This window comes from Octodon degus, unplaced genomic scaffold (assembly GCF_000260255.1).
Source record: "Octodon degus isolate 3935 unplaced genomic scaffold, OctDeg1.0 scaffold00314, whole genome shotgun sequence".
Taxonomy (NCBI): domain Eukaryota; kingdom Metazoa; phylum Chordata; class Mammalia; order Rodentia; family Octodontidae; genus Octodon; species Octodon degus.
In genome coordinates this window covers 271,559-291,846 of record NW_004524890.1, presented here as the reverse complement: position 1 = coordinate 291,846, position 20,288 = coordinate 271,559, and the positions used below count along the sequence as shown (strand labels likewise).

At 36.9% G+C, this 20,288-nt stretch overlaps 1 protein-coding gene across 3 annotated transcripts in view; it reads left to right on the top strand.

Moving 5' to 3' along the window:
- Phf8 (PHD finger protein 8) overlaps nt 1-20,288 on the top strand; it is a 167,673-nt gene that overhangs the window by 133,180 nt on the left and 14,205 nt on the right. For all 3 annotated transcript variants that reach the window (XM_004647577.2, XM_004647576.3, XM_023707823.1), the window contains one exon: nt 8,441-8,536. In XM_004647577.2, the coding sequence (XP_004647634.1) occupies nt 8,441-8,536 (96 nt within the window). The remainder of the gene's footprint in view (nt 1-8,440; nt 8,537-20,288) is intronic.

Genomic DNA, 20,288 nt, shown 5'->3' with positions numbered 1-20,288 from the left:
GGCTTGGGTTCTGAGGTTGCATTTTGTTCCTTCTCGTCATTTTGTGTAGCACTGTCTTCTGCCCTTTGTTGTAGATCTTTCTGTAGTTATAACCTTCACATGTACTGAAGTTCAGGTGGAGCTCTACAGAGTTTGGAGTTATCCAGCTTTGTCTGGCTTAGGTCTGGCTGCTGTGCTCAGCTCCTTCCCGCTGCGGACCTGGTCTAGGTTTGGGTCTGGGGGTTCCCAGAACTCGGCAGAAATTCCTACTTAGCGGGAGGGGTGGGGCAGGTAAGGTGGAGTGGTGGGGGGCGGCCCGAAGGGGTGGGAGAGGGTCCTGCCTACGCTGCGCCTGTGCTGGGACTGGTCCCGCCGGCGCAGCGTAGCAGGAAGCTCTCCACACACTCATGGGACCTGGGCTAGGACTGGGTCTGGGGGTTCCCGGAAGTCGGTAGAAATTCCTACTCGGCGGGAGGGGTGGGGAGGTACTGCGGAGTGGTGGGGGGCGGCCCGAGGGGGTGGGGGAGGGTCCGGCCCACGCTTCGCCTGTGCTGGGACTGGTCCTGCCGGCGCAGGGTAGGAGGAAACTCTCCACACACTCACCCGACCTGGGCTAGGACTGGGTCTCTCACTAACTTTCTTTGAAGCAATGGTTACAGTATTTTACACATATAATGTGCAAAAAACCCCTCTGATGAATATTTTCATACACTACCACAAGCACTGTATGTTTGTCTGAGTGAGAAAGGTGCATCATCCTTTTGTGTTTGTGAGAACACATGACATGTGACTCACTCTGCCAGTAGAGAGTTATTATTATTTTTTTTTTTGCTCTGAATGCCTTCAGGGCAGGTTTGGCTGGCTTGAGTTGTGGGGATCGAACCGCACCAACCTGAGCCTGACTGCTTTGTTGAAGCAGCCACTTAAAGAACTGAGCTAAGGGGCAGTTTCCCAGTACAGAATTTTTTAAGTTGGATTTTTGGCTCAACTATCCTGCAAAGTTATGAACACCAAATATATTTTTTTCAAACTTTTGTGTTTGAGTAGTGGAAAGTTCAAGCGTTGGACCTGTTTGACAACTAAGATACTATTGCACCTATTAGATTTTGTCAAAAAAATTTCTGCACATACTGATGGTCATGTGTTGATTTTGTTCCTTCATTGTACAGTGTGCTGTATTACTGTACATTGATTTTTCTCATGTTGAAATGCTCTTACATTGCTGGGATAGATTTCATTGCATCATGGTGTATATAATCCTTTTAATAGACTGCTAAATTTGATTTGCTAGTACTTGTTGAGAATTTTTGCATCAATATTGAGAAGGTATATGTGTTATTTTCTTTTTTCCTATCATATTCTTCTCTAACTGGAGCATCAACAAAATATTGGCCTTACAAAATGAATTCAGATATGTTTCCTTTTGCATTCTTTTGAGCAGTATGAGAATTGGTATTTTTTTATGTATATCTATGGGCTCTCACTGAAAGCATGAGTTTTTCTGCGGGATGCTTAAGACCATGATAAAGCAAAACCTATATAATACGAAATGTAGCTTTTGTATCTGACAAAGTCAGTCAAGTCCCCTCTGGATTTATCCTGAAACCCTGTACCGCAGGTTGTAGATCATTTGTCTGTGTCAGCCATGTGGATGAGTCACGGCCATTGCTTGACCAGTTTGCTCTCTATGAAAGCCTGAGAGAATGTTTTATCTCCTTGTGACTCTCCTTAGGCACACTCTACATCATCGATCACTTTCCTCTGTGGCCCCATAATCTCCTTGATCAGAAAATTTGGGACACAACTGAGTTACACGATGTTACAATACAGGTTCTCTTATGTACTCAGTCCTCACTGACCTTGAAAGGCAAGGGCCAAAATGGTGGCTTTCCTTGCAGCCCTTCTTTTTCTCTAATTTTTTGGTCTACAAACTTAAGTTGTTAACTCTCCAGAAGAGAACCTTAATGATATTATTACCCTATAACATAGGCAGTTCAGCTTAACCTATCTGTCTGAATATCAAACATGTTAGACATAACATGGAACAGGTATTTTTCCATCAAGTATTGATATGAGAAAATTTAAATCCCTACAGAATGTGAAGAAAAAAGAAAAAAAAGCTATTTAAAAAATAGGAATAAACAATTACATATTTTTGCACAGAAACTTAGAAATTTAATCATACACAGCATTGTAGCAGGACAGTCCTATGACATTTCTTGTCTCGTCGTTTATTATCTCTTTTTTTAAAACAAACATTTATTTGAGAGACAGTATAGCAGTAATTGATATGATATGACAAACAATACGTATTTAGAAGACCAGAATGACAGGCATTCCAAGCATGACCGTAGTATTACACATTGCTATCTTCAGTGCAGTTGCCTAGTTCACAGGTATGAGCATATACAGTTAGTCAGGATGAGAATCCTACCAATTAACTGCTAGTTTCAAAAGCCTGCTAAAGATTCTCAGGATCATTGCCTTAACCATCTTGTGCATTTAAATGTATGGTTTTGCCCTTGTCATGTTTCCTAGCTTTTCTCTTTGCCCTCTCTTCATTGTTTAATCCTTAAGTTCTCACTTTCCTTTTAATTGTTTTACATGTTTCTATTTTTATTTCTTCTTTTGAGTTCTTATATTAGGGAGATTATATGATATTTACACATGTGGGTCGTGTTTATTTCACTTATGAGTATATCTTCAAGTGGCATCCACTTAAATACCGAGGCTTCGAGTTTTTCATTTTTTATAGCTAAGTAATACTCCATTGTATAAAAACACCACATCTTTTTCATCCATTGCATTCATCAGGTGATGGGCATTTTGGTTGTTTCCAAGATTTGGCTATCACAGATTTTGCTGCTATAAACATAGGTGCACATATATCACTATGGTATGATGTTTTCAGTTCCTCTGGGAAAATTCCCAGTAGGGGGATAGCTGGTCTGCATGTAATTTCCAGTACTAATTTTTTAAGGAGTCTCTACACTCCTTAAATGGTTGCACCAGTCTACATTCCCAGCAGCAGAGGAGAAGTGTTCCTTTTTCCCCACAGGCTCTCCAACATGTGTTGTTGGTTGATTTCTTTATGGTAGCCAGAGAATTGGTATTGTTTTTTAAATGTTTATTAGAATCCACTGGTGGAACCCTTTGATCCTAGATCTTTGTTTGTTGGAAACCTTGATTATTGATTCAATCTCTATATAGCTCAGTTGAAATTTTCCACTGAAGTCAGCTTAAGGGATTTATCTGTAGGACTTTACTCATTTTATATAGTTAATTTGTTATCAAACAGTTGTTACAGTATTCCCTTGTAAGAATATTATTTTTATATCTGTATAATCTACAATAATTTTGGATACTTAAGATTGGGTGTGTTCAGGGTGGTATAGCTGATTTTAGGTATTTGAGTCCTCATTTGGCTGCCAATTTTGTTGATCTTTTCAAGAATAACTTTTAGTTTTTTGGATTTTTTTTTTTTGAGGCAAGATCCTGCCATGTATTTTAGGCTGGCCTTGAACTCCCAGTGGTCCTCCAGCCTCAACCTCTGAGTGCTAGGATTATATATGTGTGCCACCACACCCATTTTGTTTTTGTTGATTCTTCATATTGCTTTTCTATTTTCTGTTTCTTTTATCTCCGTTCCTTTTTTTTGTACTGGGATCGAACTCAGAACCTTATGCTTGCTAGGCAGGTGCTTATGCCATTGAGCCATCTCTCCTTCCTCCACTCTTTATTATTTCCTTTCTGCTAGCTTTAAGTTTAGTTTTTTCTTTTTTTCTTCTATGAACTTGGGTTTTTCAGATCTTTTTAATGTGTGCATTTGCAACTATAAATTTTTATCAACACTGATTTTACTGTATCCCATAAATTTTGGTTTGTTTTGATTTTCTTTCATCTCAGTTTTTTTAAATTATACTTGCAACTTCGTGTTTGACTTGTTTTAGAGTGTTTTAATTTCCATCAATTTTTAAAGAATTTTAAATTGAAGTGTTATTATGAGTGCTAGTTTGTTGTCATGGGAGAAGATATTTTATGTAGTTTTAGTCTTTTCAATTAATGAGCATTGTTTTGTGTCCTAACATACCATAACCTGGAATATTATATTCTTTTTATATGGAGTTTTTCATACATGTCTATTAGGTCTATTTGAATTGCTTTATAGTGTTGTTCATGTCTCACATACCCTTATTTTCTGTCTATATGTCTTTTGCCCAATATTGAATGAAGGATGTTGAAGTCTTCAACTGTTATTGTAGAGCTACTGTTTTTCTACTTGATTCTTTTTCTCTACTTGATTCTTTCATATATTTTGAGAATCTGTATTAGGTGCGTGTATAGTCATGATTGTCCATGTTCTTAATGAATTAGCCATATTATTATTACATAATGCAATTCTTTGCTTTCTGTAACAAGTTTTGGGGCCAGGGAGATAGCTCAGTAGAATAAGTACCTGCCTGGCAAGCACAGGGTCCTGAGTTCAATCCCTGGTACCGCAAAAAAAAAAAAAAAAAAAATTTGGCATAGTTTACTTTGTGTCAGATTTCAGTATAGCCACTTTAGCCCTCTTTTTAATTGGTGTTGTAACAAAATATCCTTCTCCAGCCTTTTACTTTCAAGTTAGTGGTTTGTTTTCTATGTAATGTACATCTTGTATAGATACTATACAGTTTTATCATTTTCCTACATTCTGTCTCAGTCTCTGCCTTTTTACTGGTGATTTTAATTCATTTGTATTTAAAGTGAATACCATGGTGTGCTGTCCAGTCCCACCCCCAGGGTGTGCTGAGACAGCAATTAAAGACTGGGTGTGGTGGTGCGGTCCTGTAATCTCAGTGCTTGGGAGGTTGAAAACAGCAGAGTCCGATCTGTGTAGTGAGATCCTGTAGACCCTGTACTAAATGCATTTAAAAAAAAAAACTTGGTTTCTGGGTATCCCCACCTTTCCCAGGTGTATTTTTTTTGGTCATAAATTATATTTTCATGTATTGTATTCCCATTATTATGCCACTACCACACTGAGTTAATATTATTTTGTAGGGTGTTTTTTTTTTTTGGTATGGGGAATTAAACTCTAGACCTTCCACTGAGCTACATCTTTAGCCCTTGTTTTACTTTTTGAAACAGTCTTGCTAAATTGTGCCCAGGATGGGCTTAAACTTGGGATCCTTCTACCTTAGCCCTTTAGAGTGCTTTGATTAGAGATGTGAACAACCATGCCTACCTCCACCCTTATATTTCTGATTTTTTTATGTATTTGGTACAGAGTCTACAGGGTGTTTAGGGTCTCATTACATAGATCAGACTTGTAGTGATCCTGTTTTCAGCCTCCTAAGCGCTGGGGTTATAAGAGTGTGCCACCATGCCCAGTCTTTTTTTTTCATTAACTTTATTCAAAATCAGTAATTACATAGCATATTAAAAATTATAAACAAATATTGAAATGTGAAAGATATAAGATGTAGACAGAGTGAATTTTAGAGAAATATTTCTGAAATGAATGCATAGCATGAGATTAATAATAGATTTCACATTGTAAATAAATTATTTACAAACTTAAATGAATATAACAATAAAAATTGTCCAAAATAAAAATGAAGAAGAAAGAATTTACAAATCACTCATATAATAGTTTACTCTGTGCCAAAATCAAGAAACTTTTATTCATATAATTAGAATTCTCAAAGTAGAAGACACTGATTTAAAAAATAGAGGAGAGTAGAAAAATGATGGAATCCTTAAATAAGTAACATAGGAAAGAAATAGAATGCATGAAGCAGATTCTAAGTGATGCACAGGAAATTAAAACCTCAATCACAAGCTGGCAAAACCATTTGAATGAAGGTGAAAATAGAGTTTCAAACCTTAACGACACCATTGCAACTAGTGAAAAAGTAAGAAAAGATCTCTTAAAAACAACTAGGATGCAGGAAAAAATAATTCAACATCTGCAAGACAATGCAATGATGAACAACATAGGACTAATAGGCATCAGTGAGAAAGAGTCAATACAAATGATATAAAAAGAACATGGGCAGAAGTAATAGCAGAAAACTTCCCAAATATGGGGCAACAATCTGACATTCCTATAACCGAAGCATATAGAACTCCAAATAATATCAACCCAATTAAAAACACACCTGAACATATAATAATCAAGATCCCAGAAATTCAACACAGAAAGAGTATACTAAAAGCTGCTAAAGAAAAGAAACAGATCACATTTAAAAGAAAACCCATCAGAATAATGGCAGATTTCTCTTCATAGACCATCAAGTCAAGAAGAACATGGAGCAAAGTACTACAAGTCTTTCAAGAAAACAAATACCAACCCAGACTGATATACCCTGCAAAACTCTTTCATGCCCAGTCTCAATAACTGTCTCAGTGCACCCCGGGGGCAGGGCCAGCACAGCACATGGGGATCAAACCCCGGCCACTGTACTCTGCTTAAGCAGGCACTTTAGTCCACTGAGCTATCTGGCTTGCTCTCACCCTTATATTTTTATTTTTATTTTATTTTATTTTTTTGGCGGAACCAGGGATTGAACTCAGGCCCTTGTGCTTGCCAGGGAAGCGCTTAATCCATTGAGCCATCTCCCCGGCCCACCCTTATATTTTTAATGTACCTATTGCAATATTTTCTTTGAATGTATAGATTTCATTACTATCAACATCTCTCCTTGAATAGAATACTTTTTGTAAGTTACTTTGCACATACATATCTCTAAAGCCTCACAACTTTGTAAGGCAGTTGCAATCTTGTATGGGTGAAGTTTCTGATACTTAGAAAGTTCTGCTAGGACACTAGTGACTCAGTAAAGGATTTCAGAGTAATTGACCCTAGACACAATGTCTTTCTATTATACCACTCTTCTTTCTGTGAGGTTGAAAACTTCAGATCCAGCAAAATAACAGTAATAGCTATAGGTAGGATCGTCCTCAAAATCTGTGCTATCCTAAAAGAAATCTGTGGTACCTGATACATTTCTCTCAAGCAGCAATCAAGGACTACTCTTGTAAAAGTTTTCTTTAAATTGAATTTTTATCTTTTGGTATTTTGAGACAAGGTCTTGCTGGACATTGTAGGCTGGCCTTGAATTCACTATGTGGACTAGCCTGAATCTAATGTGTCAATCCTGCCTTAGCCTCCCAGGTGCTGGAAATATAGGTGTGTGCCACCATACTCATTTAAGAATTTTTTTAAGAAATCAGGAAGCAGAAGTTTCACAAACCCCTTTATCCATGAGGAAGGGCTGAATACAGACTCATTTTTTCCACAAAGCGGCCCTTTGGGAAGAAGTATAAGGCTTGCCAGGTGTGGTGGTGTATGTCTGTAATCTAAGGATTTGGGAGGCTGAGGCTGGAGGATCACTGTGAGTTTGAAGCCAGTTTTTTGTTTGTTTGTTTGTTTTGTTTTTTGTAGAACTGGGGATTGAACTCGGGCCCTTGTGCTTGCCAGGGTAGTGCTTATTCTACTGAGCTATCTCCCTGGCCCCTGAAGCCGGTTTGTGATATAAAATGAGTTCAAGGCCAGCCTAAACTGCATAGTGAAACCCTGTCTCAGAAAGACAAAAATAAAAGTATATGGCTGGAGTCCTCTGAGGAAATAGAATTCTAGGGAAATTTGAAGCTGATTATCAGGAGGGATGAATTAGTGTCATTTGGGGGAAGTTTTCACTACTTCAGTTCTTTTCTAATTTAGTAGTGGCATCAAAGTTTGATCTCATCAATAATGTCTACATGTTCCTGTGAAATCCTATGTGTGTTGATTGTGAGGAGAGTATGATAAATTGTGTTTGTTTGTTTTTCTGTTAGATAAGTTTCTTGTATATGTGTGTTTTGTCATCCATACAATGCAATTCCAGTAATTTTATTCCCAGTTCAGCCCAAGTAGTCTTTTGTTTCCTGTTAATAGATAGTGAATGTGCACTATTTATTTTTCTATTCATTCAGCAAATACTGAGGACCTGCACTAGATTGTGTTAGACTCCCTTAAAATGAAATCAAATAAGATATAGTATTTGCCCTCATGATAAATTAGATGAAACAAGTTGTAATAATCAGCTCATAAGTACTGTATAACAGCTCCATTACAGGCACGCAAAGGATGCTCTGGTGAGCTGAAGAAGGCAGTTGAATTAGAGTAGGAGAGTAATGGAAGGCTTTTTATAGGAGGTGGATTTAGAGCTGCATTCTGAAAGGTGAGTAAAATAACTCATAAAATTACTCACCAAATGGGTGAATGAATCAGAATTAGGTAAATGTGGGACATGGACTTTTGCAGCAAGGGTGCAAAGACAGAACGGGCATGAAATGAGACAGATTCAGAAACTGTTGTAGTTGAGTATCAATTGTGTTAAGGGTAGGAGAGTGAGAAGAAATAAAGTATGTGTTACTCTGTTTTTACTCTTCTGTATGAGATCTCAGTTTACCCTGCCTTTACCTCTTGCTGCAGTCTACCCTTCCCTGGAGTCAGATGATGATGATCCTGCTTTGAAATCTCGACCTAAGAAGAAGAAGAATTCAGATGATGCTCCATGGAGTCCTAAAGGTGATCTAGCATTCTGTACCTTTTATTCTGTAGGGGTGACTGGGGGAAAAGATATACCAGAGGTTGGAAAGATATTTAGTAGAAGACCAGATTCAGTTACTCAATTGTTATGTCCAGGTATAATGTTAGGTGGTAGAGCTAAAATGATAAATATGACACAGTTATTTTATGTAATTAGTCCAGAAAAACCAAAGGTTTTACTATTATATGGCTTGGCATGAAAGTAAGAAGACCCTGAATAAACTTAATCAGGTAGCCTTGTGCTTCTTGGAGCATATTGATGCCATCATCCTAGCCTTTTGATAATTTTGGTAGCAGGGAGGGAAAAGTCTGCTGACTGTTGCATTCCCTATAAGGTTGAAGACTGTTATTTTTATGGATAAGCTGTCTTTGAGGAAGAAAGGAAGAATAATCCTTCAGTTGAAAGTGGAATTTATTTATTTTTTTCTTTTATTGAATGTGGAATTTAGAGAGTGGTAAAATATTTTTCTGAATCTCATTGGCTTGGTGATTTTTTTATGTGTGTATGTATGTATTTGGTACAGGGTCTCACTACATAGCTCGAACTCATAGTGATCTTCCTGTTTTCAGCCTCCCCAGTGCTAGGATTATAGACGTGTGCCACCATGCCTGGACTCAGTTGCTGGCTAAGTGCACCCCGGGGGCAGAGCTGTCGTGCAATATTCGGGACAGGGGATCAAACCCTGGTCCCTGCACTTGCCAAAGCGGGTGCTTTGATCCATTGAACTATCTTGCTGGCCCTCAGTGGTTTTTATATTGGAGGTTAGTGTATCAATTAGGTTCTGCTGCCTAAAGAACTTGAAGCCGCTGGTTGCATCATGTTTGCTAGTGTTCTCTTGGCCAAAGCAAGTTACATGGTGAGCCTTGATTCCCGAGCTAAGGAAGTAGATTACATTCCTTTAGTCACATTGTAAAATGTCTGCTTTCTTCAAACAGTGGCTTCAAACAAAAATAGTTGGTCATTTGCTGTTCATCCAGTTTGAGTGAACTTGACTGGGACTGAGTACAGTAATCCCTCGCTATTTTGCAGTTCAACTTTTACAGACTCGCTACTTCATGGGTTTTCAAAAAATATTAATCTAAATTAGGTATTGCTACGTTGCAGGATTTTGTATTACCATACAATATATGCATGTTGTTAAAATTACATAGCTTTTTGAGTTTAGAAAATGGTTAAGAACATGAGAAGTATTTTTTAAAGCTTATAAGGTGTGGGAAGGGTTTATAAAGCCTTTTTTATCTATCTATATGTATATTAAATATAGCATCACTACTTCTCTGATTTTCACTTATCATGAGGTTGTCTGGAAAGTAACCTCTGTGATAAGTGAGGGACCACTGTAGTATAAAAAGTGTCTGGGTACTAACTTGGGTAGGTAGGGCCTTTCTCTTTATGGTCATTCATTTACCAGGAAGCCAGCTCAAACAGGGTGGCAGAAGGCTTTGCAAGAACAAGACAGGATGAACACTTGAAGCCCCTGGTTGCGTCATGTTTGCTAGTGTTCTCTTGTCCAAAGCAAGTTACATGGTGAGCCTTGATTCCCGAGCTAAGGAAGTAGATTACATTCCTTGAGTCACATTGTAAAATATCTGCTTTCTTCAAAAGTCTACTGCAGAGGATGCATGATTCCCAGGCAATAAAGTTTTTGCTGTTCCCACCCAGCCTTACTGAATTTTCCTGGTGTTTGATTGGGGTTGGGACAGCAGCGTAGTGCTGGAAAGTAAGTGCTCTTTTAGTCGATGAGCACTTTTGAAAAAAATCAGACCTATTTTCTTCTATGGCTTTTACCTTTACTTTCTCCTGTCAAGGTAAAATCTTCTGATTTATATAATAGAAAATGTGGAAAATACTAAAGATAAAGGAAATTATGAAGGGGACACTATGGTGTTGCTACCCAGACACAACCACTGTTCACATTTTGACATAGTTGCTTCTAGTCTTTTTTTCTATGCATTTTTTCTTTTTATGATTCAAATATTACTGTGCATATTGTTTTGTAACCTACTTTAAGATTTTTTACCTTTTAATCAAAGATAGTGTGTGTGGCAAATATTCTGCGCCTGCTTTTCTTTTTTTATTTTTAGTATGGGTACAGGGTCTACAGGGTCTCACTACATAAATTGGACTTATAGTGATCTGCCTGTGTTCAGCCTCCCAAGAGCTGGGATTACAGGGACGTGCCACCACGCCCAGTCTCAATCACCATCTCAGGCTACCCCATGGGCAGGGCCGGCACAGCACACTGGGATCAAACCTTGATTCCTGTGTCTGCCTAAGCAGGCACTTTAGTCCACTGAGCTATTTGGCTGGCCCACCTTTCTTACCTGAAAAACAATCTCATAGTTTTTATTTTCCTGGTAAATATCTCTAAACCCGTCAAGTACATATCACCATATTTTGACTTATCAACTTAAATTTCTATTTCCCCTTTCTTTGACTTCTCATGTGCCCTTACTCTTTTTATACCCTACTAGCCTTGTGCATACCATTCTTTTTCATTTATACCATCAACATTGTTACCATATACATTGTCTTGTTAGTAATACTCTGTATTTATTAGAGTTGGACTTTGCAAATTAAAAACCAATAAATACATCTGGGCTTTTAAATTAATATTATATCATAATCAAATTCCTATGGTATTATTGAACAGTACATATTTTTTCTGCACTTGTTTTTTAATTTTTTTTATTTTTTAAAGAATACAAAATACTCTAAAAAAACAGCATTAGAAATAATACAAAATTTCGCTAAACAAAATGATAGTTTAACAATTGTTGCTGTATTGAATGTTACCTTTAAATTAGTTGTTGAGATTACCTGATATAAGTGCAAAATTGGTTTAAAAAACAAAATAACAAAAAAATCTTATAAAAAATTAAAAAGAAAAATAATAAGAATAAAAAGAAAAAAATTAAGCATTAACTGCTCCTCTCAAAGATATATATACATTTTTTCCTTTTTTCTTTTGTCCTTTTCCTCATCCTAGTTTTTTCTTCTCATTGAACAAATTCTATCCCTTTCACAATATCTACTGCACCTTTCAAATTTTATTTATTGTTCAGGTTCTCACACTACCAAGAGACAACGCAATGTTTACACATGTGGGTCTGATTTATTTTACTTACCAGTACAGTCTCTAGTTGCATCAATTTATTTATAAAAGCCTCAAATTTATCTTTTTTATGGCTGAGTATTACTCTATTATGTAAGAATACCATTTTTTGATAATATTTTTGTTGACTACAAAATATCTGTTCAGTAGAAATATCTGAAATACCTGATTTCTTTGATAGAGGGCACTTAGCCTTTTCTAAATTTGTATAATTTGTGATAACATTTGGAGTGAACTTCTTCATATGTAAATAAATGTACCTCTGATATTACACTTCTAATAGATCTGCATGAAAACTTCAAAGGGCCAAAGTGTATGGAGATAAAAAGTAAAGCATCTGCCTACTCCTGTTACACACAGCCCTCCTATTTTCTGCTTGCAATTGAATGCTATTATCAGTTTATCATTTCAGAGATATTTCATGCCAGTACAAGCAAATACATATACATGATTGCTTTTCCCTTTATTTTATTCAGTTGGAAATTAGTATTTCGTATAATCTTAGGCATTTTACTTTTCTCTTTAATAATCTTAGAGATTGTTTACATTCCAGTAAGCAAAGCATGAGAGTGTCTATTCCCATATACTTTTGCCAACAGTTTGTTAATAAGCATGTTTTAAATCTCTCGATATATTTTGGGAAGTTCTTTACAAAAAGTTTGTACCGATTTACATGCCTAGAAGCCATGTGTAAGAATACTTGTTTATAAAATCCTTGCAGGTGGGGCTGGTGAGAAGGCTCTGTGGTCTAAAGCACCTACTTAGAACAAGCTTAGCAAAGCACAGGGACCGCGGTTCAATCCCCCAGCACCACATGCCAGCCAGCCCCGCCCCCTGGTGGGCTGAGCTGGCCACACACACACACAAATAAATAAATTTAAAAAAAAATCCTTGCAGGCATTGATCATCAAAATTAGAAACAGTGTTGTACTGTGAGGAACAGGAACCTCTTGAGCATCCTCAGTGTGTGCTCACTTCTGTGGGTCACAAGGTGGCTCCTGCATATCTAGCATTGACATCTGTGTTGCAGTTAGGAAGGGGAAAAGCAAAAGGAATAGGGTAGTAAGTATTCGCTTTCCCCAAGAATTTTGAATTCCACTTTTAAAAACATCTCTTTGGCTGAATGGTGTCATGTGGCCAATAATGATACAACTATAGTTTCTAGGTATCAGGTGTGATCAAAATATATAGTGACTGCTTAAATTAAAAAGCATTTATTGCAGTAAAAGATAATTGTTATGAAGCTCTCCCAAAGCTGGGTGTGTGACACATGTGTGTAATCCTAGCACTTGGGAGGTTGAAATAGGAGGATCACCAGTCTGGGCTACATAGTGAGTTGAAAGTCAGCCTGAAATACAGCAAGACACTGTCTTAACTACCCCCAACCCCCCATAATGATTTTTGCAAATAATTATGCTTTGCTTTAAATATGCTTAGCTGGTCATTCTGGCCTCTTTCTGGAGAAGTTTGAGAGGTCTTCTTTTGTGGATGTCTGTAGGAGATATGATAAATGCTTTGAATGCACCTGCCTAGTGCCATTCAACAGAAGATTTCTGTGTATCCTTATCCATCATGTTTATCTGATCTGGCAACTTCTGACTATTCCCTAAAAATAAAAGTGACCCTTGAAGATAAATGATCATTTTGAATTAACTCAGGGCTTTGAGGGAGCCAAGACAGTGCAAATAAAGTTTCTCACAAGAGAGAACTTTCAGAATTGCTTCAACAAGTGGCAAGAATGATGGGATAAGTATGTTCAGAATGAGAGAATGGCAACATGTCTCTTACAAGCATAAATCTTTTTTTTTGTCCTTTTTGAGATAGGATTTCACTATGCAGTTCAGACTGACCTGGAACTCACTTTGTAGCCTAGGCTGGCCTTGAACTTGCAATGATCCTCCTGCCTCAGCATCTTGAGTGTTGGGTATACAGGCATGCACTACCATATCTGGCCCTTACCATCATAATTTTTAAATTTAAACATTTACTGTATTTTTCCAGTCATGTTTTGTATATTGCTGTCCCCCAGAATAAGGGTTTTTGTTAGTAAAGCATAAAAGGGAAATTTTCTTTTTTTGTAAATTTTCTTTTGTCCTATGTCTTATTTATCTTTGTGAGTCTTTCAACTTTTTAAGTTGCCCTTCTTACATTGTAAGGGAATGGTTGTGACTATTCATTCTTTGATATGTATCTCTAGCTCTATTTACAATGGAGTATATTCCAGTACACATATGTTAATTTCAAAATGGTGAAGGTGAGAATGTGTTTGATACTCCTAACCATCATACCAAGCTTAGCAACAGTGTACATTAAGGTATCTATTGCTTTTTGCTCTTGTCATCATGTAACTTATTAGGAGTGGTTACTATTGCTGCTGCCCAGCATTGAGATAGTATCAAACCATATATGACTAGTTGGAAAAAGAATCAAAAATCAAAATTTAAACTATGGTTTCTACTGAATGGATATAGTATTACTTTTGAACCACTGTAAAATCATAAATCATTTTTATATCACCACTTGTATGTTTACATACATGCACAGATTACGTATATAATTTGTTTATCATACTTCTCTATGTGGAAAATATGAATGTTTCAGTTAAATGTTGACTTTGTTACTTTTCTTTTTTTTTTTTTTTTGTGGAACTGGGGATTGAACTCAGGTCCTTACGCTTGCCAGGGAAGCGTTTATTCCACTGAGCCATCTCCCCGGCCCCTTACTTTTCTTATTGCTGGAATAAAATACTTGACATGCACAAGTTAAAGGAGGGAAGGTTTATTGTAGCTAACAGTTTGTAAAGATTTCAGTCCATAGTCAGCTTGCTCCAAGGCAGGGCAGCACAACAGAGGGTCATAGCAGAGGAGAAACAGTTCATGGCACAGGAGGTAAAGAACAGCAGCAGTAAGCCTCCTTTTCTCTTTATGTTCTAGCCAGGCTTCAAGCTTGTTCATTGGTGCCTCTGCTCACTTGGCCACTATCACGCACCCTTAATCCAGTATCGCACACCCATAATCCAGCCACCTCCAAAGAGCTCCACCTATGTGTGCATGAGGCTTTTAGGGGACATCTAGTACAAGCCATCATAGATGTTGATATTTTTCATTGACTTGTTATTCAGAGAGCAAATAATTAACATCCCTGTAGGGGTTTTTTTTGCATTTAAAAAAAAAATCCAGTGTTTTAATGTGTGTAGAATTATTTAGCATATGATATTGAGCAGTGGGCCTAAATTGGTTTTCCCTCTAGATAGGTAACTTTTGGTACTAGAATCATATTTCTACTAAGCTGAAATGTTTCTTTACCATGTCTGCAGACACATGCATATTATTGAGAATGCTTAATTTATATAATCAATCTTCTATTTTTATTGTTTATCTCACATAGTGCTGGTTTATGACCAAGAAAAGCAAAACATTCCCTAACCTTTAAAAAAAACTTTTAATTTACTAAAAATAAAAAGATACATTATGAATATGAAGAACATCTAGCTTAAACCAATATGATGAAACTAAACTGTAGATCAGAGCTGGTTTAGTTGGGATCCAATGGATATTTGGATTCTTGAATCTCCTGCAGTGATGTAAATGGATGCATATAGGTATGTATATTTCTCTAGCTAATAACTTTTGTCACATTTTCAAAATGAGTCAAAAAAGATTAAGGCATCCTTCGAAAGAAATTCCCACTAGAATGAGGAATAAGACAAACATGTTTATGAACACAAGTCATTTCAAATGTATACCTTTACCACTATTGTAAATAAAATCTGAATGGAATTTTGTGGGAAACTCACTCTAAAACCAATTTTCAAAGCAAACAGATATGAATAATTTTAAAGAATTTTGGGATAGAAAAATTGAAAACACATTTAAATATACCGTAGTGCTACACATAATCAAATTAATGTGGTTACAAGCAAAACATTAATCAATACTTTTCTGTTCAAAATAAAGTTTTGTTATGGAAATTTTCCAACATATGGAGAATCAGAGTAATGTCATGAACTTCAAAATCTCTTATCATTTTTGTTCTATTTGCTTTACTCTTTTTTTGGTTATTTTAAGTAAAATCAAGACATCATGATATCTCTAGTTCCTTGCTGATTTTCTAATTCTCCATTGTTGAAAATGAGCATTGGGGCCAGTAAGATAGCTCAGTGGACTAAAGCACTTAAGGCAAACTTAGGCAAGCTCAAGGATTCCATTCCCAGCACCACAGGCCACCCAGCCCCACACCTAGGCTGGCTGAGGTGGCCAGAGTCCTGGCATAGTGGTGTACACCTGTAATCCCAGCACTGGGGAGGTTAAAAGTAGGAGGATTACTATGAGTCTGAGCTATATCATGAGACCCTGCAACAACCAATACATTAAAAAGAAAGAAAGTTAGTATTGAATTCTACAAATATTTGGGCCAGAGAGATAGCTCAGAGGTGTAAACATCTGCCTGGCAAGTGCAAGGACCAAAGTTCGATCCCTGACCCCACTTGCCACGCAGTCTCCATCCTGGATGCGGGCTCCCACTGTGCTGCCCTGGAACCGGACATGGTGGCACATTCCTATAATCCCAACGTTCATGAGGTTGAGCCAGGAGGATCTCTGTGAGTTGGAGATCAGCCTAGAGGCTACAAAAGTGAGTGCAAGGCCAGCCCGAACTATATAGTGAGACCCTGTCTTAAAAAAAGAAAGAAAGAATTCTACAATTATTGGTAAATTAACAAAAATTATTTGGTTGTTTTTTTCAAGGCTGAGGGGGATGAGATCCAGAACCTGCTATATTGTAGACAATGTTTATACTCTCTTGATAGCTTGACCCTATTATTATCATAAAATGTTCTTGTGGGTTGAGGGTGTGGTTGTGTCAGGGTACTTGGATTGAGTACCCAGTACCACAAAAACTTTTTTTTTCTTTTTTATAGTAATGATTTTGTCTTAAAAGACTGTTGTTATTGTAGGCATTCCAAGTCTCATTTTAGTACTTTCATGGTGGGATTTCATTCTAAAAGTTCTTTAGACATAGTCTCCTTTAGCCTTTGAATATACACATTTAAAATAGCTGATTTAAAGTCCTTATCTCGGGCCAGGAAGAGGCTTAGTGATACAAGTGCCTTACTTGTAAGAGCAAGGCCCTGAGTTTGATCCCAGTACTAAAAAATTAAATAAAGCCGTTATCTTGTAAGTTCTGCTCTGTCCAGAAAGTCAGGGGCAATTTGTATTGTTTTGCATTTTTCTCATGTATGACTGTACTTTTTTATTCTTTTGTATGTGTCTTGTAATTTTTCTTGAAAACCAGTTATGTGTTTTTTTACTTTATGGAAAAAAACTTAAAAGAAAATTATGCAACAGCTGGTATAGTGTTGCACAACTGTAATCCCAGTACTCAGGAGGCAGAGGCAGGAGGATTTCTGTGAGTTTGAGGACAGCCTGAGATACATAGCAAGACCATCTCAAAACACAACAAAATTTCATAACATGATTACTGAGAATATAAGATATGGGTATTAAAAGTTCTGTAACTGATATTGGCTCAAAACTTCCTTTGCTATGATCTAAGGGGCACTAATAATTTAACTAACTTGCATTTCTCTCCCTTTCCCTTCCTTCCTTTCCCCTTGCCTCATCCTACTTCCTTTTTCTTTTTTAACAATTTCTTCCCATTTAATAATATGTATTGTACATTTTGGATCTTATTTATTGTTTCAATTTCTCACACTGGGGAGACAATATGATGTTTACACATGTATGTTGGGTTTATTTTGCTTATGAGTATGGTCTCAAGTTGCATCCATTTACATATAAAAGTCTCAAGTTTATCCTTCCTTATGGTGGAGTACTACTCCATTGTATAAAAATACCACATCTTTTTTATCCATTCCTAGGTTGATGGGCATGTGGATTGTAGGCAAAATTTACCTATTACAAATTGTGCTGGGTGCACATGTATTAGTGTGGTATGATGTTTTTGATTCTTTTGGAAAACATCCAGAAAGGGACTAGGTCAGTCAAATGGGACTTCTAATCCTAGTTTTTTGAAGAATCTCCACACTGATTTCCACAGTGGTTGCATCAGTCTACATTCCCATCAACACTGAAGAAGTTTCTTTTTCCTCACAGCACTCCCAGCATTTGTTATTGGCTAACTTCTTGATGACAGCCATTCTTTCTGCAGTGAGATGGAATCTCAGTGTTGTTTCAATTTGCATTTCTCGGATGACCAAGGATGTTGAACATTATTGCATATATTTATTTGCTATTTTCATTTCTTCATCTGAGAAATGTGTGTTTATCTCAGTTGTCCATTTTTGGATTTGGGTCTTTGAATTTGGGGGTCTGATTTTTTTCAATCTTTATATGTTCTAGATAGAAATCTTTTGTCCAAGGAACAATTGACAATTTTTTTCTACTTCATGGGTTATTTTTTCATTCTTTTGGTGATTTTTTTGATGTGCAAAAGCTTTTTTTCTTTTTTCAAAAGCTTTTTAATAAGATGAGATCCCAGTTGTTGATTCTTTGAAGTATTTCTCATATAGTTTGGATTTTCTTCATGAGCTCACTATGTCTTCAGGATTTCTCTATACTTTCTGTTCCAGTAGATTTAGTGTTTCTATTTTAATATTTATATCTTTGGCCCATTTTGATTTTAGTTTAGTGTATGGTGGTAGACATGGGTCTAATTTTAACCTTCAGCATGTAAAGAGCTAGGTTTTACAGAACTGTTTGTTAAAGGGGCTTTCTTCCAGTGAACATGTTTAGCCCCTTTGTCAAAGGCAAGGTGGCTGAGTATGTTTGTAGCTGTGTTTACATCTTCTAATCTGTTCCATTAAGCCTAAGGTCTAGTACTTTGCCAATTCCATGCTGATTTCATCACAGTAGCTTTGTGTATTATAACTTAAAATCAGGGATTGTGATGTCCCCTTATTTGCCTTTGTTACCCAGAGTTCCTTTTGCTATTTTAGGTCTCTTTTGATTCCAAATGAATTTAAGGAATGGAAAAGCAGACATTTTAAATAACTGTGGCAACTCTGGAAGTCAGATTCTCCTTACTTTGCTCCCTAGGGTGTGTTTTTGTTTTTGCTGCATGTTGCCATTATTACTTGTTCAGTAACTTCTCTGAACTAATTCTGTAAAGTCTCTGCTCTTTTTTGTGTATATCTGACAGCTGTATATAGTTAGCTTAGTGCTAATCTAATCATTTGGCAGATTTTCTTAAATTCAACAACCCAATTGTCTAGAGCTTGCTGAAGGCTTCTGCATGTTAAAGCATACCTTTAGTACTAATGTGGACAATTTACAACTCTACCTTTAGCTTTCCCTTTGCTTAACGAAATTTAAGCAAGTAACATTTCTAAATATCATCTAATACCAAGTTCTCATTTACGTTTTTCCAAGCTATACCAAAAATGTCGTTTATAGCTGTCTTAGTTTAACCAGAATCCAGGGCCAGGGAGATATAGCTCAGTAGAATAAACACTGGCCTGGCAAGCACAAGGTCCTGAGTTCAATCCCCAGTACCACAAAAAACCAAAACAAAAGAGGATGTTAACCAGAATCCATTTACAGACTACGCATTACACTTAATTATCTCATTCAGTATTTTAATTTTTATTATGACAATTCTTAAACAGAAAAAAATAGAAGCATAAAAAAAATCAAATACTGCATGGAAACCATATTACCAATACCTAGATTCTGCAGTTGCAACATTTTGTCATAGGTCCTTTATTTGGTGGCTAGCTATAATTTTTCCGGAGACACTTTGAAGTAATATACAACTGTCATTTTCCTCTTAAATCTTAATTATCTTTTAAGAATAAGGACACCCTCCCTATGTGAGCACTATAATTTTTTTGTGCTTAACAAATTTAATGCCAGGTATGAGAGTACAGACCTGAAATCCCAGTTACTTTGGAGGCTGAGGCACATGGACTACAAGTTTAAGGCTAGTCTGGGCAAGATAGAACTTGTCTCAAAGTGAACTTAAAAAAAAAGAGTTTGAAGGGCCGGCCAAATGGCTCAGTGGATTAAAGTACCTGCTTAGGCAGACATGGGTCATGAGTTCAATACCTGGGCCTGCTGTGCCAACCCCACCCCAGGGGCGTGGTGAGATGGAGACTGGGTATAATGCATGCCTGCAGTCCCAGAACTTGAGAGGCTATAAACAGGAGGATAACTAAGTCCAGTCCAATCTATGCAGTGAGACCCTGTAGACCCTGTCCTAAATATAAAAAATAAAAAATAGAGTTTGAGCTGGTAGTTTAGTGGTAGAGCAGTTGCCTAGAATGTTCAGGGCTCTGGGTTCAATTCTCCATAGCACAAAACAAAACAAAAACCACAGACCAAAATAATTAATAATTTCCTAATGTTTTCTAATACCAGTTTGTAGTCAGATTTTCCCAATTATTCTTTCAAAATATCTTTTAGAGCTTGAGATGTTTTCTTCTCCAAAGCACAGTTCCAGTCAAGAAGAATCTTTTTCCAAATTTAAAACAACTACCATTTTTTGTGTCATGTATTTCATGTGCCAGGAATTTAGAAAGGGCATACTGGAGAGAGTTTATCTCTACTCCATGATGTCTAGGGTATCATCTAGAAAAAAATTTCAAGGCTGTAGGTAAC